The 25556-nt window shown below is 44.8% G+C and overlaps 1 protein-coding gene across 2 annotated transcripts in view; it reads left to right on the forward strand.

Annotated features, from left to right (window-relative positions):
• Window positions 1–25556, forward strand: part of CE4H1orf105 (chromosome E4 C1orf105 homolog) — a 55762-nt gene that overhangs the window by 13231 nt on the left and 16975 nt on the right. The window contains exons 2-7 of one of the 2 annotated variants that reach the window (XM_043568988.1): window positions 493–578; window positions 4379–4466; window positions 11591–11665; window positions 17769–17836; window positions 20708–20775; window positions 23787–24141. In XM_043568988.1, coding sequence (XP_043424923.1) covers window positions 493–578; window positions 4379–4466; window positions 11591–11665; window positions 17769–17836; window positions 20708–20775; window positions 23787–23932 — 531 coding nt within the window. In that variant the 3' untranslated portion in view covers window positions 23933–24141. Of the gene's footprint in view, window positions 1–492; window positions 579–4378; window positions 4467–11590; window positions 11666–17768; window positions 17837–20707; window positions 20776–23786; window positions 24142–25556 lie in introns of those variants that run through there. The other variant, XM_043568989.1, reaches the window with a different exon arrangement.

Below are 25556 nucleotides of genomic sequence, written 5' to 3' on the forward strand. Positions count from 1 at the left end.
CATCCAGTTGTCTGTAGCTTCCAAGTGTGGTTCTCTCCTCTTTGCTGCCTAGAAGGAATTGGGGTGGAGGACACTGTGGCTGAAAACAGCCGGAGACTGAACGGGAGGTTGCTGAGATTCAGCTGACTTCGTAGAACTCTCAGAGGATGCATAAACAGATGGAAGTAATAAAGCAGCAAAGGGATAGAGATAGTAGAATACAAGATATAGGGGGCACCAAAGTCAGAAAACGCGAATCCACTTACTAGCTGTGTGACTTGGCAAATCATAATGCCTGAGCTCTGATTTTCTTCGTCTGTAAAGTGGAGATAACACTATTTACTCTTGGAGACTTTACGGGAGACTCAAAAGACTCAAATATAAATCATAAAAAATGTTTTGGAAAGTGCTGGCATTTGTAGAGCTGCCATTAGCCGACTTTGGTCCTGGTTTTGATGGCAATGCTCAAACGCAATAAATTCTGCAAACCGATCTCTTTCCATTTCCCTCCAGGTTTCTGTGCCAAAATTTGACAAGATCCCTTGGCTTAGTGAGGCCAGCCGCAGCAACAAGCCACTGGTGCTCAGCCTTCCCAAAAGGTAACAGCCCAGCCCCCGAGGGCAAAGGTTTCAACAAAGTCCTCAGGGAAGGCGATTGCTGGGGCAGTTCTCAGAGGGGCAAATCTGGTCGGTTGAGAAACCCAAATTGAGAGCTCTAAAACCAGAAATGGCCTGGGTTTCTCAGACAAAAGTGGGCACTGAGGATAGTCTTGGCAGGGGGACGAGCTCTTAATTAACCTCCCTCTCTGCAACCATCACGCAGCAATACGGAAGAATTTTGCCCGTGGATAGCGTTCTCCACACACTTCCCTCCCCCTCGGCATCTTACTTTTTCTCCTCAGCTTTCGTTTGGAATTTTCTAATTTTAACCACCAAAAGTCTAGAACCATAAATTCCTGTCTTTGTAGAGTAGCAGCTGCCTGTGTAGCACTTTGAGACACTCTCCAATCTCACCAAGCCTGACACGTCCCAACAAACTGCTATGGAACATGTTTCTCTTTTTCAAAATAGGAGGTGCCTGTGTGTTAGCAGCATCTCAGTGCTGACACGCGGAATGAGTGGGCTTCCTCACTCCTCCTGCATTTTGGGGCCCTGGGTGTGGTGATACACCTAGCTCTGGGGAGGGGAAGGGGGAGTGTGAGGTAATGTGGGGCTGAATAGTGAACGGGAGCAATCAGAGGGAGACTAAGGAGAGAGCAGGTCAGGAGGCAACTTTGAAAGCACTTCGTAGGTGAAGAGGGCCGGCTCTCTGGCAGGTGCGACAGTTGGCTAGGAAGGTTGGAGTCTCGAAAGGAGTTTTTCCTCCTGTTGGTAAGGGTCACATACCTTCCAGCCCAGAGATAAGCGACCGCCATGAGGGACATTCTCCCCACATCCCCTGTTCAATAACATGTACCTTTGCTTTATCTACTGCCCTTTTTCAAAGCCACACTCTCCGCAAAGAGACAGATGTGTGTGTTTTCAGAGCACCCATGAAGTGCTTGTTCCGATCTGCTATTTTTACTTTGTATCTAAACTCTAGCTCGCGTCTTGCTCATGTGAAATGGCCCGTGTTTGACATCTGATTAGGGTAGCAGTCCACCATTTCCATCCCACCCTCCTCCTTGTTCTCATTAGACCTGCCCCTGCAGCCAGAGGTAAAGCCTCCCTGGCGGGGCTCTGTCACCCCAGCTGTCTTAGTCCCTGACTATACAGTTTGGGGTACCTACAGGGGTAGGGGACAGGAAGGGGGCTTGAAAAAGGCAGACCCAGAATACAGCTGTGTACCCCCAGGGCCTGTTCCCTTTCACAGCCGGGTCCTGGAGTGTCAGAAGGGCCAGACTATTGGCAGCCAGCTGGGTAGGGAAGGGTCAGTTTTCCCTCCGGCCAGCTAACCTCAAGCTAGTCACAGGGAAAAATGACCTAAGCGGTCAGCGCAGCTCTACTCATTTCTAAACTGGGAGTATTTGGGCAGCAATCTCAGCCCTTTGGAAGAGAAATGATGCTTCCCCACCTCCAAAGACGCTGACTGGACAACAGCGGTGTGGTGCCCTGAGCCTTCAGGAAGACAACAGGAATACAAAGTCTTTGAAAGGATGGTTGGTTTGAGTAGCACCAAACAATTCTTCAAGATCAGCAACTCTTTCTCTGGCTAAAGCCCTGGGTTCCAAGCTGTTTATTTCCAGAAAAACCCTCTTCTAAGATCTTGGTAAGAAAGTTACACATGTGCTTTAAGTATTACCCTACTTTGGGACGAGCAGTTCTAACATGGAACAGCCTAAAAAAGAGGCAGAAACAGCTAGCAAAATGTACTCTGCGCACCCCCATCCGCAAACTCCTGAAACGCACCTGCAGGGCTGCAGAGGGTGAGGCCCGGCTCCCCGCACCAGTGCCTGACCTGAAGCCAAACTCATCGTGAGTCTCGAGAGCCCTCAGGTCACACTGAGGCCCTACTTCTTTGAGATTGAGTGTTAAAGCAGTTCTAAGGTGTCTCTTGGTCAGCATTTGCGTATCATGCTCAAGCCCGGCTGTTCACAAATCAAACAAAAGGCAGCAAAGGAGCTGGGTCAGACCCACCTCCCCTGCTCTCCCAGGGCCCAGGGTGAGGAGAAATGAAACCATAAATGCCTCGGGGACCCCAAACTCCTTTCACATGCCCGTGTTATAAATGAACAATGAACAATGAAATCTTTCCTCATTAGAGAGGAGAGGTGTTCCTGGCATTCCGAGTTTCCATTTCTGGAATGCCAGGGGCATGCACAGCGCTGCATACACAGGCAGTTTATGATGTGCAGGCCCCCTGCTGGCCTTGGCCTCTTACACTGTAATAAAATGAACCACAACAGCTGCGAGGCAGGTCACACCTGTGAAGAGAACAGATACTATCCCTGCAGCTTCACAGCTTCACCCCCTGACTAGAAAGAAAGAATGTTCCAGAGCGGTTGGAGGAAGAATATGTTCCACGGGAAGAAATGAGTGGATTCAGCATCCAGGGACACAGACTCCAAGGAAGCAGTCCAGGCATGAAAAAACCCTGCACTTCTCATGAATAACTTCTCCATAGGTCTTTTCAAGAAGGAGATCTGGGGGCATTTCACCCATTACACATCTGCTTTGCTGAACAATTTTTTAAAGTATTTCGTTTCATTTCATAGAGAGAGCAAGTGTGAGTGGGGGAAAGGGGTAGAGGGAGAGAGAGAGAAAATCTTAAGCAGTCTTCATGCCCAGAGCAGAGCCGATGCAGGGCAGGATCCCAGAACCCATGACCTGAGCCTAAATCAACAATTGGACACTTGGGACACCTGGGTGGCTCAGTCGGTTAGGCGTCCAACTTCGGCTTAGGTAATGATGGGTCTGTGGGTTGAAGCCTCACGTCAGGCTCTGTGCTGACAGCTCGGAGCCTGGAGCCTGCTTCAGATTCTGTGTCTCCCTCTCCCTCTGCCCCTCCACTGCTTGCGTTCTGTCTCTCTCTCAAATGTAAATAAACATTAAAAAAAATTTTTTTAAAGAATTGGACACCCAACTGACTGAGCTACCCAGATGCCCTGAACAATTTTTTTCTGCCTTAATTTGTATACTGTCTCTGACAATCCACAAGTGGCATTGGTTAGTTCAATACAAACAGGACAGAGAAGCCAGAGAGACTTAAAAGGGCAAAGCCATCTTTTAAAAGCTGCCAACTGGCCTGCACCCTTTAGGACTGGGATGGAAAACAACTTCTCAGGGAGTCCCTTGGTTTATCTCAGTTGGAAAGGAAAAAAGTGTCCTTTATTCTTCAAGTTTCTTCTGGCTGGTCTGAGACTCCAATTGACATAAGACATATTAACAAGAGAAAATCAAACTTAATTTTTACATTCAGGAACCCACATGAGATTCCAAAGACAGTCACGCCAAATGAGGTATATATGTCATCCTGAACCAAGGAGAAGGAGGCAGGGGTTGGGGATTTCAAAGGGAAGGAAGACAATTCATAGGAAGAATGGAAAGAGTAAATGTTTAGTAAACAAATGTTTGAGGGGCCGTCCAGAAACCATGGGACACGGAGATGAATTTTAACAGACTTTGCCAAGTTCCTGCCTGTCTACCTCCCTTAGTTCATATTATACTGTAGGTATCTATGGTGACTGTGCTCTTCCTGGAGCAGGGTCTCTATCTAAACTCTTTTAGGCGCTTAATGGGAAAGTCAAAGTTTCTTCCTGAGTCTTTTGGGCCTTGACTGTTATTAGCTCAAAATAATCTACGGGCCAAAGTGGCACATTTTGGGGCTGCTCATTCGGACCCCGGCATCTCTGAAACAACCAACGGCTTGACTCTTCAAACCAGAGACTATGATCTAACTAGCTCTTGTTTTATTACTTCAGATCTCCTCACGCCTCTGCATTTCTGGTTTCATCTAAGAAGGATACGCATTTGCCTATTTTGTTTCAAGTTCCAGATGTCTTATCTAAGGTACTCAATTTTTTTTTAATTGAAAAGAAACCCTTAGTGGTTCTAGGATGACATAGAATGTAAATGTAAAGGCATTTCCTAGGTCCTTAGCAGATCGTGAGCCTGGAATGTCATCACTGTCCCATAGATATTTGCCGAATGAAACAAATAAGCACCACCCACTGACCCCACCTTAAGTGAACCAGCACTGAGAATAAAGGTCACAATCATCAAAAAGCGGCGGCGGCGGGGGGGGGGGGGGGGGGGGGGGGGAATCCTATTGAGAAATATGCCCTGAGGGCTTCAGGACTTCTCAGCTGGTGTCCAGAGCCAGTCCCAGCGTCTGGAACCTCTGACACTGTCCCATCACCGCCCTGGATCCCTCGTGTCCCACCTACAACAACCTACACCACGCATATTGTCCTCATGGCCCCTCCACCTCACAGAAATCAACTATGACCGGCTGCCAGGCGACACTCCTATATGCCACCGCCCAGAGGGTTCCTATCTTAAAGATGCGGGTGAAGTCAGCGGCGCCCTGAGACCCAGGGAGAGAGCTCCCCTGGCGTCCCAACAGTTTCTCAGCTGAAAAGTACACGTACCCACGGGGCGGCTGCTAGCGTGCCAGGGCGGGATTCCTGAGCACTTGGCACAGTGCCCCACTCGTGGTGACGCGCACCGTGGTGACAGCTCCGCTCTGCGAGCCACCATTGGGTCGGCCCTCGAGTCAAGAGGTAGACAGCTGCTTACGGAGTTATGTGGTTGAGCGCAGATAGGGAGAGGAGTGAGTCAGATACGGCCTCCGCGAACGGTGCGTGGACGGCACAGGTGCACGGCCGCCAGCAGAGGCGGGCAAAGTCCCCGAGAGGCGAGGCGAGGCGGTGGGAGGGAAAGGAGGGGTGAGCCGACAGCGCCAGGGAGTGGTTCCAGAGGAAGTGGCGTCCGCATGCGATCTGGAAGGTACTTCCACAGTGGAGGGAAGCGCCCGGGGAGCAAAGACGCGGGGCCTGAGCGTGCAGAAGGGCTTGTAAACGTCAAGGAATCAGGCCGCAGCGGCGGGCTTGCAGGGAAGGGAACCAAGCAGACGGGTGGGCCCAGCGGGAGGGCAGCGGGGCCCAGGGCGAGGAGCAGCGAGGAGACGTTGCAGGTTTTCGGCGCGGGACCGACAGGGACAGGGCTGTGCTTGAGAGTCACTGCACTAATCCCCCAACACGCTGGACAGGCATGTAGGTACGAGTGACCCCATGACGTGCGCCGGGGGTTCTGAGCGGGGACAGGATCCACCTGACAATTGCTGCAGAACCGGCAAAAAGCCTTCCAGTCACTGTCTCTTTGAACCTCTGATGTAGACAGGCTTTCTCCGGCCACCGAGCGCCTCCTCATCCCACGTTTGCTCTGAGTCTCCTCCGAGGCTTTAAGACTGTAAGCCCCAGACCGGCTGGCCGGGAAAGGCGGGAGAGGAAGGCGTCGTTAACGACCGGGACAGGTGGGAGGCCAATCTTCTGCAGGGCTTAGAATTCGTGCCTGCAGTACTCAGAAGTGGCCACTAGAAGGCAGGCAAGAGCAGGCTGAGCCAAGAAGGCCGGTCTCAGGCAGCCCTGGGGGTTCACAAATCCATCACTCCTGCGGGGAAAGCAAAACGCCCCCGCTGCTCCCGCTCTCCTCCTGTGTCTGCGTGTGAAACACAGTTGCCAGTTGCCCCTACAGATTAGGAAGGCAAGTAGGTGTAGGGAAGACAAATTGGACCTTTTGCCGTTTTAGGGGTTTTGGCTGCGCCTGAGAGTTAAGTTGATAGGAGAAAAGCATATAAATCTATTTAATATACGTTTTACGTGACACAGGAGACCTCACAAGGAAATGAAGACCCAAAGAAGTGGCAAAACCTGATCTTGTGCTGTGTTAAACAGAGACAGCCAAACGCGGGAAAGTACCTAAAATAGACGGGGAGGCTAAAGGAAGATAAAAATTATTTCAACGAGGTCTGTGTGCACAGGATTGTACAGAGTTGGCCACCACCACGGGGGGGGGGGGTGCAGCACGTGTCCCCTGTGAGGTGAACCCGGGCTCAACCGCAGCTGCTCCTTTCTGGAAAGAAAGTATCTGGTGGGAGTGGAATGCCCTGTGGACACTCTATCGCTTCTTTTATCCTCTAAATCAGGGACCCGCCAGGAGGCTGCGGTGGCCTTACAGCCAACTAGGGGCCCTGGCCTCTGGGCACAGGTGCAAAGGTCCTGCCAACTGGCTCCCTTCTTCTTCCAGTCACAAGTCAAAGGGCAGAACTCTGAACTTCCACACTCCAAGTGGCCTTCCTGCCCTGCCCAGGGGCAGTCCTGGAGCAGATGCCGTGGTCTGTGTGTCTGGAGCAGTTCTCTCTAAAGAGAGACAGAAAGGAAACAGAGGCTCAGAGACTGAAAGACCCGGGAAGAGGAAGACAAACAGCAAAACAGAAACAGAGGTAGTGAGGGGGACAAAATACCAGAAAAAGGAACCACAAGAGGAGAGGCAGAGCTAATAAAGAAGAAAAGTAGAAAATGAACACAAAGAAAGCAGCCTCCACACGGCCCCATGTAAACATCCTCCGTGGAGCAGGGTCTTTACAAGGCACGACTTTCACCTGCCATTTGCAGGCATCCACTCGTGACTCCTCCTGGTGCCGTGGGCAGCCAAGCGTATTCCAGTAGCTGGACAACTGAGGCCGAGAGGTCCTTGCTCAGAGCTCCCCGCAAGGCAGAGCAGACGGATCGGGACATCTGGGGACTCCAGCTGGGGTCCCCCTGGGACCCCTTGGCCTATTTGCTGGGCTGGGTGTCACCGAGCTCAAGTTCTTGGTTACCAATGGAGCAGAAAATGCCACCCCAGTCTCTCCGCGCCTGCCCCCCCACTCCCTGTCTCCTCTCTTTGATCTGGGTTTGCTGTTCTAGCCTAATGAGTCCGAGTCCAGACAAGAGCAGTATCTCTTTTGCTTTTAGCGGACCTGTGACAAAAAGCCCCCGTTAAAGACACTGTAGCAGCAGAGACTCAGCTGGGAGAATGTATAGGAGGGTTTTCTTACCACCAAGGACTCGTTTGAGTGTTTCTTTCTCACTGAATCTTAAATTTTGAAAGCTTGTGATCACCACGGAAACTACTTTGCATACTCCTAGGTCCTTTTCCTCTTTATATTGATCAAGGACATGTAACAACAAAAAAAATGATTTTAAAAATGACACCACTGACCTGAAATAAAACCCAAAATTAGTAAGTCTGGACAGTAGGTGCACAGTTGTTGACAATATTTCATGTATGTTTGAAATGTTTCCTAGTCAACCATATGAGTGTTTTAAGAACCATATTCAGCTTTATTTTGGGGGTGCCTGGGTGGCTCAGTCAGTTGAGCGTCCCACTTCGGCTCAGGTCATGATCTCGCAGTCTGTGAGTTCGAGCCCCATGTCGGGCTCTGTGCTGACAGCTCAGAGCCTGGAGCCTGCTTCGGATTCTGTGTCTCCCTCTCTCTCTGACCCTCTCCCGCTCATGCTCTGTCTCTCTCTCTGTGTCAAAAATAAATAAACATTAAAAAAATAAAACAAAAACCATATTCAGCTTTATTCTCTAATTGAGATGGCTGTTATTATCAGATAGCAGGAAAATGTGTAATTATCATAGGTTTTTTTTAATATTGAAAATACCTCTCTGATCACCACCTTTTTCAAAGAGATCTAGGAATCATTACACCCTCATATGGGTCCTAAGAGTCCACTTTCTCCCTGAGGAAAGATGGTCTTCATTTGACCCTTTATCTAAGGAAATTCTGACTTACTGAAACTAAATACATGGGCTGACAAGTCTCTTAACCCTTCTGGACCACAATTTCCTCACTGCATCCATTGAAAGAGTTGAACTAGAGGTGACCAATGAGGTGTCTCTCATTTAAGGCAAGAGCAGAAAGGAGAAAAGGAACAGAGGTGTCAAAAGGCAGGAAGGTTGGAGGCAAATTTGTCAGTGCTCCTCAGACATGCTTCTGATAGCTGTTTCTAAAATGACCATCTGGTGCTTACATTTTTGGTTTTTGTTATGTGGAGAGGTACGTGTGTGTGTGTGTGTGTGTGTGTGTGTGTGTGTGTGTGTGTGTGACACACACAGAGAGAGGGAGAGAGAGAGAGAGGTGGAGAGAGGGAGAGGAAGGGAAACATACTTCTCTGTTTCTTTATCAAAGATTCAAGGAGGCCAAGGACTTGGGGGATGAGCCAGAGCTTAGGAAACTCACCAGATATTAACCTCCAATATCAGGATGTGTCCGGTTGTGAAATGGGAAGCGGGGCTTCTGGGCCCCAACCCAAGGGTGCTTCATTCCTCAGCCGGGCTACAGAAGGTTGCTCTCTCTTTCTCATCACAGCTTCCATCTGCTATCCTGGGGACAGCTGCCTGGAAAATGAGAACCCCATTAACATTTCAGAGCTGCTTTTCCTGGTGGCTCTGGCTCCACAGATGACATAACCAGGGGCCTGTGCTCCAAACCACCAGACAATTCACTCTCCAGTCCTGCTACTGCTGCTGAGCTGGCCTTAAGGAGACCAAGAGTGAGAAGCAGATGCTACAGAAGCTTCCAGGGCTAGGAAGGAAAGCAAGGCAGGAAGGAGGAAGCTGCATGGAATCCCAAATTGTTTGGGATTCGAAAACAAGGACGTTTTTTACTTCCTTGTACACACATATGTGTATGTATAGGTGATACTTTAAAACACTTACAGTGATTCATCCATTCAACCAGCCTGTGTTGAATGCCTACTGTGTGCCAGATTCTGTGATGGGCTCTAGAGATGCAAAGATCTTTGACACATGTTTTTGCTTTTCAAGAACTCTCAGCCTGGTGGAGGAAATAAGCCTATTAAAAAAAAAAAACAAGCAGAAGAAAGAAAGAAAGAAAGAAAGAAAGAAAGAAAGAAAGAAAGAAAGAACAACAGTACAAAATGCAACAAAAAGCAAATATGCACCCAACTCGGAGTGCATGGGTGGCTCAGTCAGCTGAGTGTCCAACTCTTAATTTCGGCTCAGGTCATGATCTTACAGTTTGTGAGATCAAGTCCCGCGTCAGGCTCTGCACTGACAGCATGGAGCCTTCTTGGGATTCTCTCTCTCAAAATAAATTTTAAAACATTAAAAAAAAAAAAGCTGTATCAAGTCTGTGACGGAATCAGAAAGGCAGGCACCCAACTCACATTAGGGTATGCAAAATGGTAAGAGGGTCAGGAGAAGGACTTTCTGAGAAAGCAAACACCGAAGCTATGTCTTAATGGATGAGGAGCTAACAAGGCTGGGCAGGACAATATATAAACCATTTTGTCTTCAGATTCTAGGGGATGACAGTCATCATGGTTATGGAACTCTGCAGTCACATCTGCAGTCGTCATTAACCTGGCAAGACCCTGCTATGTACCTTCGAGATCTCTCAAATATGTTTGTTGCTTGATTTGCAATGAACTCTAATGTAGAAGCCAGAAGTCTGGAAAAGGGGAAGGAATGTCCTGTGGGAAAGACAAGAGTCTGCTTATAACGCCACCAAAAACAAACCTGCCCAAGGATTCTCCCTTTCCCATGCCCACCTGTGCATACTTCCCTAACCCTTTAAGTGCAAATGCCACTTCTTGAAGCCTTTCCCCATTCCTGCTATGGGACGTGGTCTCTCTTTTCTGAAGGCCCAGGAGTATCATCGCTGCTTCTGTGATATCTAGTGCGTCCAACCTTGGATCACAGCTTCAGAGATGCGTCTGAGTCTCAGAACTCACAGATGGGAGGGAGGGAAGGAGGAGCCCCCAGAGGTACCACCCCCAGGGTCTCAGGGAAGATCTGGCAGAAGGTGGAATCTGCCAGAAGCCCAGAAGCCTCTGTGTCTCTGGCCTCTCTCACTCCCCACTCCCCATACCAGACAGCAGTCCACTCTCAGCTAGCCTCAGTTCCCCGAACCAATCTGCTGGGTCCTTCTTCCCTGCTGTTGTGGTGTTTCCTGGGTTGGAATGCCCTCCCCACACCTTGTTCACCCACCAACACCTACCCAAGAATTGCCGGCTCCTTTAGCCCGTCTCAGCCCTTCCCTCTATGCCCCACCCCACCCCCATCCAGGTGAGCTCTATGGCTTTTTTCAGTTTCACTGTGGCCTCAACATATTTGTCACCACACCCTCCACACCATGTGCTTCCTCGAACACAGTCTGCCGAGTGGTAAGCCCCTTGAAGTCAGAAGCTGTGTGTTATTTGCTTCAGGGACCCCGGTACCTAACGAATGGACAAATGAATGAATTTGTATTTTTCCCTGGCCTTCCTTAGGGCCAGAAAATGTCTTATTCATCTTTGTGGCCCCAGCCCAGCACCCTCCACAGGGTGGCCTCACAATAAACGTCTGTTGTTGAATGAATGAATCGAGTTGTTCACACTCATGCTTTAACATACCAACCCACAACATTGTAATACTCAGTTGATTCTTTTTAAATGGCCTATAAAAATGAAATGTATTTTAAATATTTGTCAAAAGAATCCAACTTTGTCCCTAGTTTTCAGTCCTCAAACCTTCAGTAATAATGCCTTGTCCAAACGCTTTGTGTCTCTCAGAGGACGAAGCTACTTGTGGACCAGTCCACTGAGGGTCTTAGGAGCACACCCCAGGTACCCCCCTATGCTGCATAGGTGTATTCCTCCTCTTCCCATTTCCTATCCCTCCCGGCAGCAGGAAGGGGTCAGGGCACGGTGTACACACACGTACTAACAGGTCAACAGACAATCAGACAAATGACAGGAAAGGGTGTTAATTCATAGTCATTTTCTGTTTGTCCCTGTGACCCCTCTCCCCCATATTATACACGTTCTATGAACCTGCCTCGTGACTCTGAGGTCAGTGTGAGCGAGAAAGGGTAAGCTGTGCCTATACTACTGTATGCAGGGGTCCTGAGGTCACTGACTAGTCTGTGGCTCACCCCCCTGCCTCAACTCTTTCTGAACCTACCAGCTGCAGCCAAGCCTGGACTCCATGTCCACCCGGGATGGGGCTGAGACCAGAGACTCCCTCTCTGTTTTATGGAAGGAATAACTGTTACCTCTCTTACTCCTCCACCCCTTTCCCCTTCTTTGTTGCCCAGATACCCCCACCATTTCCTTACCTCTCTCTGTTTCTCTCCTCAGGCCAGGAGGGACAAGAGTAACCCCATGCTGATCAGAAGCAAGCAGCTATGCTCCACATGTCAAGAAATAAAAATGGTAGGTCAGTGGGATGACAGAAGGAGCTGGGGCATCCCAGGGCACAGCAATACCCCTTCCCCACCAGAGCCCAGTGATGTGAGACCATGCTTTTTGCAGGGAAGGCCTTGATAAAGGCTGCAAATAAGTACCTGTTGGCCCTGGGGGTACTATTACCTGACACGATATGATAAACCCTCCCCATTTTCAACAAACCAAAAGATAAATTAAGGCAGATGAGTCAGAGGGAAAGAGATGAGATGAGTCACTTTACTTTGAGATAACCTCACACCTATAGTGGTTCAGGAGATTATGGAACTTCTCCCCCCTCAAATTTCCCCAACACAACACAACATAACACAACACAACACACACACATACATAATCTGCCTCTACCATTACAGTCATGAAACAAGCAGCTTAATCTTTGGGTCTATCAATTCAACCAGCACCTCAGCATAAAGGCTAAGGAGAGATTCTATAGTAGTTTCTAGCTAGTGGGAGGTGTCTGTAACTGGGGATGCAGAATGGTGGGGAATGAAGGAGTATTAAGAAAAGAAAGAGGAGGGGTGCCTGGGTGGCTCAGTCCATTAAGCATCTGACTCTTGATTTCAGCTCAGGTCATGATCTCTTGGTGCGTGAGTTCCAGCCCTGAGTCAGGCTACACGCTGACAGTGCGGATCCTGCTTGGGATTCTCCCTCTCCCTCTCTCTCTGCCCCTCCCCCCACAACAAAAAGTCTTTTTAATTAAAAAGAAAGGAAAGAGGACAGCAAGGGGAAATGGAGGACACAAGGACAAAGCCCTACCATCTGTCAGAGCTGCCTCAGAAAGAGGCCCGTGTCCGCACCGTGTCCGCACGGATTCCATACAGGTCAGAGTTAGGACTTGGGTCTGTTTAAGGGTTAGGGTTAGGGCCAGTCCGGCTTGGGTCAAAGGTTAATTTTACTAAATGGTTAGGTTTAGGGTAGGAGTTGAACAGGGTCTCTACAATTCTGATATCCGATGATTCTCCTTTGACTCTGGGCTGATGTGCAACAAGAGGAGGGGCCAGGAGTGGAAGACAAACAGGTGACAGGTGACAGGCTCCTTCGACATGTTAATGGCGAAAGTGCCTTGACTACTGGGATATGAAAGAGACCGGCAGTTTTGTGAAATTTTTGTGTGGGATTCAGAAATGTAACTGAGCTACCAACAGAAGTGTATCTGAATGTTACAATCTGTGTTCATGTTCTACTTCATGAGGATCACAGTGTTCAATGTTAGCACCACCAGAATCTGGGAGACTGGGATTGGGACTTCTGGTTTTATTCCTGGAATCACTGTGTCCACATTTAGAATGCACTGACCCTGGGGCCCCAGCCGGCTTGGCCAGCTGGCTCACTTGGGACTTCGGCACTGTTCTCTTTCTCAAGACCTCTTTGACCTTTGCCCTTGCCCGGACCTGACTGGAGTAGAACCACACGCTATGGTTTTACCATTTGCTGCAGATCCCCAAAAGAAGGACCTCAAACACGAAAGTCAGAACCAGTGCAGGCACATCTGGTGGGAAACTATAGAAAGTTAGAAAATGAGCATGAAATATCCCTGCTTCACTATGTGCAATAGAGCCTCAAGCTCCTCCTGGGGTTGGGGGTACTGCATAGCTGCTGGAGTCACTGACACCCCCACCCTCCTTTCTCAGAAGGGGGTTGGGTGTAGATGCTGGGGTAGATAGAGAAAGAGTCCTAGAAATAGAAGCAACTTCCTTGACCTGATAAAGTGCGTCTCTGGAAATCCCACAGCTAACATCATACTCCATGAAGAAAGACTGGGTAGTTTCCCCTTAGACCAGGAACAAGACCAGGATGTCTGCTCTGGCTACTTCTGTTTAACGTGTATTGCATGTTCCAGTTAAGGCAGTTAAGACAAGAAAAAAAATAAATAAAAGGCAACCAGACTAGAAAGGAAGACATAAAACTATATTTGCAAATGACATAATTTTATATACATAAATAAAGTATGTCCTAAGGGACCCACAAAAAACAATTAAAACTAATACATGAGTATAGCAGAGTTACAGGATACAAGATAGTATACAAAAATCAATTCTATTTCTATATATTAGCAATGAACAATTCAAAAATGAAATTAAGAAAACAATTCTATTTACAATAGCATCACAAAATTAAAATACTTAAGAATAGATTTAACAAAATAAATGCAAGACTTGTACATCAGAAGCTATAAAATATCATATAAATAAATTTTAAAAGACCTAAACAAATGAAAAAAAAAACATAATTACAGATTGGAATGCTTGGCATTGTTAAGCTGGCAATACTCCCAAATTGGTCTACACATTCAGTGCAATCGTTCTCAAAATCTCATATGAGTTTTTTGAAGAAACCGACAAGCAGATCTTAAAATTCATATGGAAATGCAATAGATGCAGTATAATTAAGACAATCTTGAAAAAGAAGAACAAAGTTACAGGACTCACACTCCCTGATTTCAAAACTTACTATAAAGCTACAGTAATCAGGACTTTGTGGTACTGGCCTAAGGATAAACATATAGATCAGGGGGACAGAATTGAGAGTCCAGAAATAGAACCTTACATTTTTGAACAGTTAAAAAAATTAACAGGAGAAAATCAAATTTAATTACATACATCCGGGGTCTCCATAAGAATTAGAATAAGAGGTCCCAAACAGCTAATTTTTAACAAAGGTGTCAAGACAATTTAATATAAATGTAATTTACATTTACATAAATTAATGTAAATGGTACCTAGACAACTCTATATTCACATGCACAACAGTGAAGCTGTGCCCTTCTTCACATCATATACAAAAAATAACTACAAATGGATCAAAGACCTACTTGTAAGTGCTGGAACATAAAACTTCTAGAGGAAAACATGTAAATCTTCATGACCTTGAATAAGGCAATGGTTTCTTAGATATGTTACCAAAAGCACAAATAACAACAAAAATACATAAATTCAACTTCATCAAGCTTAAAACCTTTTTTGCTGCAAAGAACACCATGAAGGACATGAAAACACAACGCACAGAATGGGAAAAAAAAGAATCCAAAATATACCCAAAAAAACCCTATTTACAACTCAACAATAAAAAACAAACATCCCGATTTCAAATTGGACAAGAAATTTCAAAAAACATTTCTCCAAAGAAGATATATAAATGGCCAATGAACACATGAAAAGATCCATAACATCATTAGCCTTTAAGAAAATGCAATCAAAACCATAATGAGATATTATTTTATATCCACAAGAACAGCTGTAATAAAAAAGTGGACAACAACAAGTGTTGACAAGGATATGGAGAAACTGGGACCCCCACACATGGCGGGAATGTAAAACAATGCAGCTGCTTTAGGAAACAGTTTGGCAATTCCTCAAACTATAGAGTCACCATATGACCCACCAATTCCATCCTAGATATATACACAAGAGAACTGACAACATATGTCCATACACAAACTTGTACAAGGATGTTCATAGCAGCGTTATTCATAATAGCCAAAAAATGAAAATACCTCAACGGTCTATCAACTGATAAATGCATAAACAAAATGTGATTAAATCCATACAATGGAATATTATTCAGCCATGAAAAGAAAGTATTTCTATATGCTACAAGCTTGAAAACATTTCGTTATGTACAAGAAACCAGGCAGTAAAGGCCACGTGTTATATAAATTTCATTATATGAAATGTCCAGCATTGGCAAATCTATAGAAATAGAAAACGGGTAATGGTTGCCAAGGACTTGAAGAATGAGTGCTAATGAGGACAGAGTTTCTGGGCTGATGAAAATCTTCTGGAAGTAGATAGTGGCAATGGTTGTCCGACTTTGTGACACTACTAAAAACTACTGAGTTGTACGCTGAGATGGTGAATCTTATGGTGTCTGGATTTACAAAAAGATGAGCACTAGAAAAATATTAAAAAAAATAAAAGCATAAAGTGGATGAATACCGAAAACAGAAAAATCCTAAACAGGACCTGGCATGTATAAACTACTAATATACCTGCATGAGTACCCCACACCAGGAGCTCAACTATTTAGTGTGGAAGTAACGCCTACTGAAAGTTATGGTTGTGAGTCACCAGGGGTATCCGCCTAACTTTTATGTAAACTGTCTCTTGCCACTTCTCTGCTCCAAACAGCTGAGCTTCCCCTTAAAACATCTATTTTGTAGTCCTTCTGTTATCTGCGTTGTTCTCTAATACACACTTTCAAGCCCCTTCAAAGTAGGATGTCAAGGTGAACATACTGTAGGAAGTTAGAGGCATTCTCTAACATATGTAAATTAACTGGTTTCAAAAGTCTATGTAATTCAGTCCACTGAAACAAATATGTATTGATTGCTTACCATGGGCCAGGTGCTTAGGCTATGAAGGCAAAATAAGTAAACAAAAGAATAAGACATAAGCCTTGCCTTTAAGGAGCCAACAGATAAACAATGACAATAAAATGATGAATAGAAACAGAAATGGACCCGGTGGGCCGAGCATGGAAAGTGGATATCCAGGAAGTCTTCCAAGAAGAAGACCATGCAGGGTTTTCAAGACTGAATAGGAGTTGACCACATGACACACTTCTTCTCAGGGACAAAATGGTAGCTTTGTTCTGAGGGAGCCCCTGTAGCCCACTCATGCATACAGTAGTACTAGCTGGATTTAGGGGCTTTTGAAAAGGGGTCATGCTAATCAGGAGAAGGTAGATAGTTTCCACCATATTTCTTTGGAACGGAGCCAACTTCAGAAGAAACTTGGAAAAAAGCAGTGTGTCTCCTTCATTCTCATCCCTTCTATGTATCTAGAAACCTCTTCTCAGGTTCTCACCGAAGTCTTTGCTGCCCTCGCCACTCCCAGATGCTCCTGTTACCGGGTCATTCCTTCTTCCCCCTCCCCTCACTTTCCCTCAACTAAAGAGTTACAACAATCTGCTTAAATACAGTAGGTGCTTGGCATTTCTATAGATTTAATATTCAGATTTTTCTCTATTTGCAAGCACTTCTGAAGGTCCTTAATTTGTAGTTTTGTTGTGTCATTAAGTTTATTTATTTTTTTAGTTTTGAGAGAGAGAACGAACACAAGCAGGGGAGGTGCAGAGAGAGAGGGAGACACAAAACTGAAGCAGGCTCCAGGCTCTGGGCTGTCAGCACAGAGCCAGACATGGGGCTTGAACTCACAGACCTTGAGATCATGACCTGAGCTGAAGTTGGATGCTTAACCACTTTACCACTTAACCGCTTAACTGACTGAGCCACCAGGCACCCTTGCTCTGTCATGAATTTAAATCGCAAGTCACTCAATGAGTAGCCCAGCTGAACATCTGCACTCACATTTTGTTACTGTCTTGTCATTGTCATGGCTACAATACCTTTTGAGAAATAATGGGGGGAATATGATTCTCAGTGAAAGCCTGAGCCCCAAAAGAAAACCAATGTCTAGTGCTAGTAACAAACCTGGAAAAGTTCAAGAAAATAATGTCTTAATCGGGAATACTGTAACCGTATAATTTATTTTAGTCCTATGTGAAGGACACACTTAAAACTTTCCAGTGTGCTTCAAAAGGGGTTCATTCATTTCACAAATTTGATCAACAAATACTTCTTAAACAGTCACTGTGTTAGAACCTGGAAGAACAAAAACAGAGACATGTGGTGAGGCTGAAAGTCTATGAGGGAAACCAGACATCAAGCAAGTAAATACAATAAAAACCTTAGGAATATTCTGATAGAGGAAGCCTAGGAAACAGTGAGAATGGAAGGCAGAGGACTACCTAACAGTGGTCTGGGAGTCAGTGGTGTCTGTGAGGGGCTGACAGGTGCTCTGAGACCTGAAGGATATTGGAGGTGAGCTCCACGAAGAGAATGGGAGGGTTTACCAATCTTGAGGTTTCTAACTTTAAAAGCTGATAACCTGGGAAGAGCATAGACCTTATGAGTTGTGAGTAGGTGATCCCCTCTGGTTCATTCATGTCACAAAAGAATATGTGAATGATTCTAATACTAGATACAACTTGAGTTCGCTAAGGTGGTGCATTATTTATTTAAATTGGAATCGAGGTTGGGGGGCACTGCTCTAAATGAGATTTTCTTCCTCAGGTACAACCAAGAACTTTGATAATCCCTCATAATCTGAAGCTATCCTTTGAGAATTTAATGAGTCATAGGTAAGTCTAAGATTTCAATCTGGACATCATTTTAATTCTTATTACATCAGTTTGGGGACACAGGACAGTGGATTGAGAAACATAGGAAGTAGAATGTTCAGGGAATGCTTAGAGAATAAGCTTCTTGACCGGTTTCATTTCCTGTTTAAACAAGATAGTTAGACCAAAATCGTTGTTTTCATCCTTTTGCTTGAACAACTATTGAAATTATGGTAGAAAGTATTATCTGCCTTTCCACCTCCCCAAGAACAGTACGAGGGGGAGGAAAGAAGATTCCTTTGGTAACTCAGGCAGAACTGAGTACACATTCTCCATGCAGATGACTTCTGTGTTGAGAAGATATGGGAGATCCCACATAATCTGTTCTCAGTCCAGGACATCCTCTGCTACTTTTTACTAAAAAAAAAAAAAAAAATTGCTGTCATCAGTTTGTGTGGTGATCATTTGCTGCTTTCTTAACAAGGTCAAGTACATAAAAAATAAAATCCAGTCAGATTTTTGATGAGTTGGATTTCAGGGTGTCTTTTTTTTCTTCTGTATTCAGCTCTCAGAAAGGGAAGAAAGACTCCATTTTTACTTCATTAAAAAACTCAAACTGCAAACTCATCCTGGATAAGGCACCAATATAGGTAGACTTGCTTTACAGTCATAGTCAGATTTAATGTGACCAATCAAAAAAGTTATATGTGATCTAATGACAATCTTCAACTTTTTTTCCCCATATAGAAGGAAATAATATGGGAAAACAAATAGTTGTGGGTTTTTTTGGTTTTTTTGTTTGTTTGTTTTTGGTAACCTTATGTTGGACAGCAGTAGATGCTATGATTCTTTTTATGAAATTCACTCCAAGCTGAGATGTGGACTCAGAGGCATGAAGCCCAGGTCCTGGGTGCCTGGCCCCAAGAGATAGGGTCAGGGAGGAAATGGGTAGTGTATTTGAACTCGACAGGCTCCAGCACTGATAACATTGACCTACACTGACTCTATACTTTTAAAAGGCTCCTGTGAGACCATAATAAAAGGAATTCGACTAAATGTTATTTATCAACTTTAAATGGAAAACTGAAATATCTAAAGTCTGAGATTTCTGAGCAAAAGTTTCACGCTCCAATGAAAGAATTTTTGAAATTTGTTGCCCCAGTTTATTTATCTTGCAAGTTTGGTATTTTAAATAAAGTCCCAAATTCCAGAATCATTAGTTGATTTTAAACAATTAGCTGATTTATTCTTTTTGAGCTAGACTAAGGGTTGAGCCAACCCTAAAATCATGTCAACACTAACCTGAAGTATCATTAGGTTCGTCATTTTTTTTTCAATGTATTGAAGGAAAACAGACCACTTCTGTTTGAGATTTAGCTAGTGTGACTATAAAGTAAGATCCTGGTTCTGTCTGTAGCTTATTAAATTGGTCCTCACAGTTTATGAGTCTCAGGTAGAATTGTACTTACTGAAAAAATAGTTTTTAAAAAGTGACTTTAGGGTGCCTGGGTGGCTCAGTTGTTAAGCATCTGACTTTGGCTCAGGCCATGATCTCACAGTTCATGAGTTCAAGTCCCACATGGGATGAGCTTGAGTCCTGCTTTGAGTGAGCCCCGCTTCTCTCTCTCTTTCATTCTCAAAAAAAAAAGTGACTTAAATTGTAACCATTGTAAAAATTAAAGGATGTGTGTAAAATGGAAGGAATGAAGGAAAGGAATGAAAGAAAGAAGGAAGAGAGGGAAAAAGAAAGACAGAGAGGAAATATTAGTGGAGGGATATATATTTGTTGAATTATAGTGCAAACAAACCTTAAATTATTCAGTCTGACAAATACCACCTTCTGGTTTGCTCAACATGGGTGATAGAAGGGTTTTTTTTTCTTAGTCCCACTGAATCCTCCAATGACAGTTGAGTAAAAGAAACTGGCCAGATGGGCCATATTTTTGGTAACAAAGTAAAAATAATCTTGGAAAATCTTTGTAGAAATAGAAACCATGAAATGAGTGTAGAGACTTAGATATCCCATCAAAGTTTACAGATTTGTCAGCCTTTAGAAATTAAGCAATTTAATATAGAAATGGTTTGGGCTCATATGCGTTTTGGTCGAGGGTCACTTCCACAGCCTTAGCTGCCGGGAGAAATAGGATGTGGTGAAGACATTTTCTCTAAAATTGGAGGGTGAAATAGGGGATGAGGATTAAAGAATGCATTTGTCGTGATGAGCACCAGGTGATTAAAATAAGAACTTTAAAAAAAAACTAAAAAAACTGTAAAAATCTGTATAAAATTTTACTTAATCGAAGTTGGATTAACAACAAAGTGTTTCCAAATGGTTTCTGTTTTGCTTTAGTAACACTCAAAAGTAGAGAAATGTGTCAAACAGAATTATATTGATGGGAATAAAAAGGGATTTTTAAAGCAAAAATACATGAAATGAAATGAAATGAAATGAAATGAAATGAAATGAAATGAGATGAGATGAGATGAGATGAGATGAGATGAAATGAGATGAAATGAAATGAAATACGAAGGTTCTAACCAAAATATTCTGCTTTGCACTTGGAGGGTAGATTACTGATCTGGAAGAGTTGTTATGTTTTTCTGGACACTGGAGGATTCTTGGTTCCTTCTGTTTTTAGACCATACATGTTCTGACAGTGAATAAGATATTTTTTTCAATGAAGTTTTTATCAAAATCCATAAAGCAAGAAGAACCTGAGATGCAGCAGCTTCTGGTCCAGTCATCTCGCACTGCGGCCAAGCGGTCTAAGCGCCAGGTTAACAGGTGCCAGAATCAAGACAGCATCTGTGCTTTAAAATGTATAAAGGTACATTCCTTTCCACCGAGCTTTGGTCACATAACTAATGTGTTTTCTTGCTTCTTCCGAACAGAATGATGAGTCTTCCTCCACCAAAAGCCAAGACTGAATCCAAACATTCCTGTAATGACATCTCAACAGGTTTGCATTTTTAGAGTACTTGTATTGGGGGACATACAACCCCCACAGTAGTAGGATGAAAAGTTTAATCCCTAAAATAGGTTCTAAATTATCTGAACCCGTTCCCACTGTCTGCCCCTTTCTCTTTTCACATGCTGCTTATGGCCTGTTTCACATGCTGCTTATGGCCTTGACATGCTCCCTTCACACCAGCCCACCTGTCCCCTCCCCAGGCTTCACTGGCCTTTATCTATGCCATTTTCCTTCCTGGGTCCTCTCCATGCCATACGGCCCCGCCTCATTCTTTCTAAAGAGCCCCGTAATCTACTTGCTGAAGAATCTTCATGGAAATGGGGCACAAAGTAGATCATCCCATCTCAGGCAGTCCTAACAGTACCAGTTAATGTGGGGAAGGAGTTGCATGCCCACAACCCTGGAATGGCCTCGCCGAAGGCCTGAACTTTCCACCCTACAGGCTTCCTAAACCACCTGCCTTCTCCTGGCAGCAGCCTTGCGTTATTCTTATGTCCACTTGCTATTAATAGAAAAAAAGGATACCATCTAACTCCAGCTTCAGTGTTGACCTGTGTCTCATCTTCTAGAGAAGCCAACACTGGGTTGGTGAAGGTGGGTGTGGGTCATTCCTTGGGGTGGTACAACTCAGGGGTTTAGTGCAGCATAGGCTATCATTTTAGTGACTTTATCCATAGTCTCACATGCTCCCGTATTAACTGAAGCCACCTCCAATTTTTCTTTCATTTGATACACACAGTAAGGCAAATCAGGATCACTTTCTTTGCTTATTCAAATGGAAAAGTCTGAGCTCCATCTTGGGAGGCTTCAGGGGCACTAGAGCCAGAACTGCCTGAGAAGGCATCCAGAGACGAAATGTGAAGATAGAAGGGGTATCCTGCTGGGATGGTAAAAGGTAGACAGCTGAGGTTTGGAGACATTCATGTGAGTGCAGCCAAAGGCTGCCATGTCCCAGTGAACCCCTTCTTAGGTAGCCACAAATACCAGCCTCGGTCATGGCTCTCATTTAGCCCCAGGGTCTGAAGAGCCTCGAGCTAAGAGCATCCACCCAAGGAAAGAGCACACTCTGCTGTTCACCGGTTCGCAACCACCTCATTTTCTTGAAGCCAGAAGAACACTGGGTGACCGACATGTACGGCCGGTCACAGTGTTCTCTGTTCCAGTCACATACTCGTTCTGAGTTTACCCTGAACCTGGACTTTTTCAGGCCTGCCTCACAAAGGAGTAATACACACACACACACACACACACACACACACACACACACTTACATGCCCTTCCCTCAGCAAGAATGTTTATTTTGTAATTCTATAGGGCAGTGCGATAAGATGCCTTTCATCAATTTATTAATGCTGGGAGTGTATTTCAATTACCAATGTAAGAGCCAGACTTTGTGTACATAACATGAGCACATTATGTTCTTGGACGTATTATGGCTCTTGCCCCTAGAGTCCATCCAAGGGCAGCAGTCTTGGAGGAGGACTTCAGGGAGAGTGCTTACGGAGCTGGCTATGAGCTAAAGCCTGGTGGACCTACTGTGACATCTCTAAGCTTCACTTCGGTTATTCTAACCTTCCCCAAGGTGTTTGTAAAAGCACCAGCCTGGAAGCAACGAGGCCTGGCTTCAGCACCTCGGCTTGCTGTACAGGACTGGCTAAATTGTTTAAACGGTCTGGGCCTCTGTGTTCCCACCTGTAAAACCAGAGAAGCGTTCTGCCTGCCCACCACCTCGCCCCCGCGCCTGAGAGTCAGACACTCAGTACAAGCAGCCTTCACCTTTGATCAGCCCAGAACAACTGCTGACAGGGCTCTGGCCCCAGCGGTTTATAAAGCTGAGACGCGTCCCTGCCAAAGCGCTTGCTGCTTGCTGCTGAAGCTGCCGCCCGCCTGTGTGACACCGCCTGTGGAAACGCTCCAAGTGCCAGAAGGCTGACTCATCCCCGTGAACGTTCCTGCCGGTCACTGCCTAACTCTTCTCATCGATGACAACCGCGACTTCTAGTATTTTTCTGGAGTCAGCTAACCTTTATATGTTATCAGTAATTATCGGTAAGAACCAAGTAAACGGAAAGAGCCTATCTCTGTAAGTGATGGGGATTTCTTCTAGTTCACTTACATTGACTCTGGCGTTTCGTGACACAGGCTCTTGTTGTCGTTAAACATTGGTAGAGATGCAAACCCCCTGAGTTGGCCGACCACCTGGCACAGTGAGGGGACACTGAGCTAGGATTAAAGAGAGCTGGATTCTGGTCCTCAGTCCATCAGTGCCTGTGACCCTGGACCTCTGTTTCCTCATTCCAGTGACGAGACTGAACCGGATCCTAGGTCTGTGGTCTTGTGACATCTCTTAGCTCTCACTCAGCTGGAGCGAGGAGCTTTCCAGAGAATTCAGGACTCCTAAGTCCCTTACATTCAGTGACTTCCAATAGAAAGATGTTATTTCATGCACTAATTTACTCTCCTTCAAGCAATGTGTCTTTTGGAAAAGTTGAAGATTAACCAACTTTTTTGTAACTAGAATCACGTTTGAAGAAGAGGTCAGGATGATGAGGAATTTAAGGAACCCTAAATTAAATCATTTCATAAAATGAAGGTTCGTTTTGACATGCAAGTACTATTGCAACTTTTTGTAAGATCATGTGAGTCTGTTTGTTTGAAGACAGAACCATATAAGTGTCCCTGAAAAGTCTTCTAAGCATCGAATCCTCTTTTCCCTTTGACTCACATTACAACTGCAGACACATTTTATATTCACTTTTTATTTAATTGGCCACGACTTTTAATACTTGAGTTTTGCTTCTAGGTACTCTTTTCTGACCTCCTTGACAAGATTTGTAGAAGCTTAAAGATGGTTCTCCTAAAAGGAATTCTTATGTGAACTTTGAATCTGTTTTATAAGGTTGAACAAAAGCCTTTGGTGACCTTTAGATACTTTGAATTTCTTTAAAAATAGATTCTAAGAAGCCCTTGCTTTTCCTTCTTCTTGCACCATCCCCCAGAGAGCATTCACTACAGACTGCCCATTCGGGGCCCCAGGACAGCTGTCTTCCACGGACTGTTGGCAGATACCTACAAATCTCTGCAGGAGACACAGCTCTCTTCCTTGCCCGGAAAGGAGCCGGTAGGCAAGACAATGAGGCAATGAGTGGTTGGAGCTCATCCTCTTCCAGACTCACCAAGAGAAAACAAGTTAACCAAGCCTGTTTCTGACGCTAGCGCATTCTCATAAATACCCACCTGTCGCCAAAAAGGTGACTCACTTTTGCCTTCTTGGGAGCTCTTGACAATCTTCTTCTCACTTTTCCTAAATACAAGTGGTCTAATTTACAAGATGATAAAGACTTGCTGATTCAAGTGGAACATTTCAAGTGTCATTAATTTTATTTTTTTAGGATTCATAATTGTGGTGTAATAGACAACACCCTTCTGTTTCTAAGACGTGAATTTCCTGTGAAAATTATTTCAGCTCTTCTTCAGAGCAGAGGGCTGGAGATGGCTCTGGGAAGTCCCTCAGGGGGTTAACCTATTATGAATACATAATGAAAGGGAAATGGAGGTCACCTTTCTGTCCTTATCTCTGTCAGTTAACTGGCAGATGACAAGAGGATACTGTGATGCAATGGGGAAAATGGCAAGTGGTTAGTGGTTGCAACCGTCAAGGACAGGAACCGTGCCTTGTCTTGCCCCGCTCACATGATGTCATTTAGCGCCCTGTGTGTAATCAGATATTCATCTAATCTTTGCTCCATCGTGTCTAAACCATGTGCTTGTATTTTGTCATTTTCTTACTTTGGTTTGAGAATGTACACCTTCAGCTCTGTCTTGGTCCATGTGTCAGCAGTGTGAGGGAGACAGAAGAAAACTCTAGGCTTACAAATATTGTATTTATAGGCACAAGTGGTCCATACCCACCTTCAGGCTCATATATAAAAGGTCCCTTCCCTTCTTTAGGGTGCAATAGCCTTGTAGAATCCCCAAATCCTGGCTAAATGGACGCTGGGCCAACATGCGAGAACCAACCTCTGTGCTGACTGTATTTGAAGAACAGGCTTCAGGAATCTTTAACAAATGGCCTGGTACCTAAATTGACCTCATTTCTTATACACACACACAAACCCCCCCCAAAACCAGTAAAACTTGATCGATTGCCCTATGTTTCTGGTAGGCTATGATTCTTGGTTTCAGTTCAGTTAGGGTTCAGTAATTCCGGAAGTAATACGCACTTCCTCTCAGAGCACACATGAATCATGATTCCACTTCAGATCATTGCCAAAGGACAGACAAACCATGGATAAAAATGTTTCTTCTTTTGTGCTTTGCAAATGAACATATCCAGTAAAAGGATTTGGGGTATCTGTACCCCTGAATTAGGGAGAAATACATGTCCCAAGCACAATTATTTGGAGTTTTTGAGGTAATTTGAATATTATATGCTTAGTCAGATAGACTGCTTCGTAAGTCTCAAGAAGTCCCCATCTGGAGTACAAGGGTGTTTCCAAAATCTCATCAAGAAGAATAATGTTCTGGTGTTTGCCAGTGTTCTAGTGTGGTGACTGAGAACAATAGTCTATATCAGTGGTTCTTAAACTTTTTCATCGTAGGAAACTTTTACACTCTTAAAGACTGAGAGCCCTAAGTACAATCCCTGTTTCATACATGTAATTCTTGTCTCTCTAGAAAAATGTATCACTTAATGAGGATGAGAATGATATCTCATGCTAACAGCATATCCCCACAGGAGCCTCCCAGATGCATATTTGAAAGATATT

Source organism: Prionailurus bengalensis, chromosome E4, assembly GCF_016509475.1.
Source record: "Prionailurus bengalensis isolate Pbe53 chromosome E4, Fcat_Pben_1.1_paternal_pri, whole genome shotgun sequence".
Classification (NCBI taxonomy): domain Eukaryota; kingdom Metazoa; phylum Chordata; class Mammalia; order Carnivora; family Felidae; genus Prionailurus; species Prionailurus bengalensis.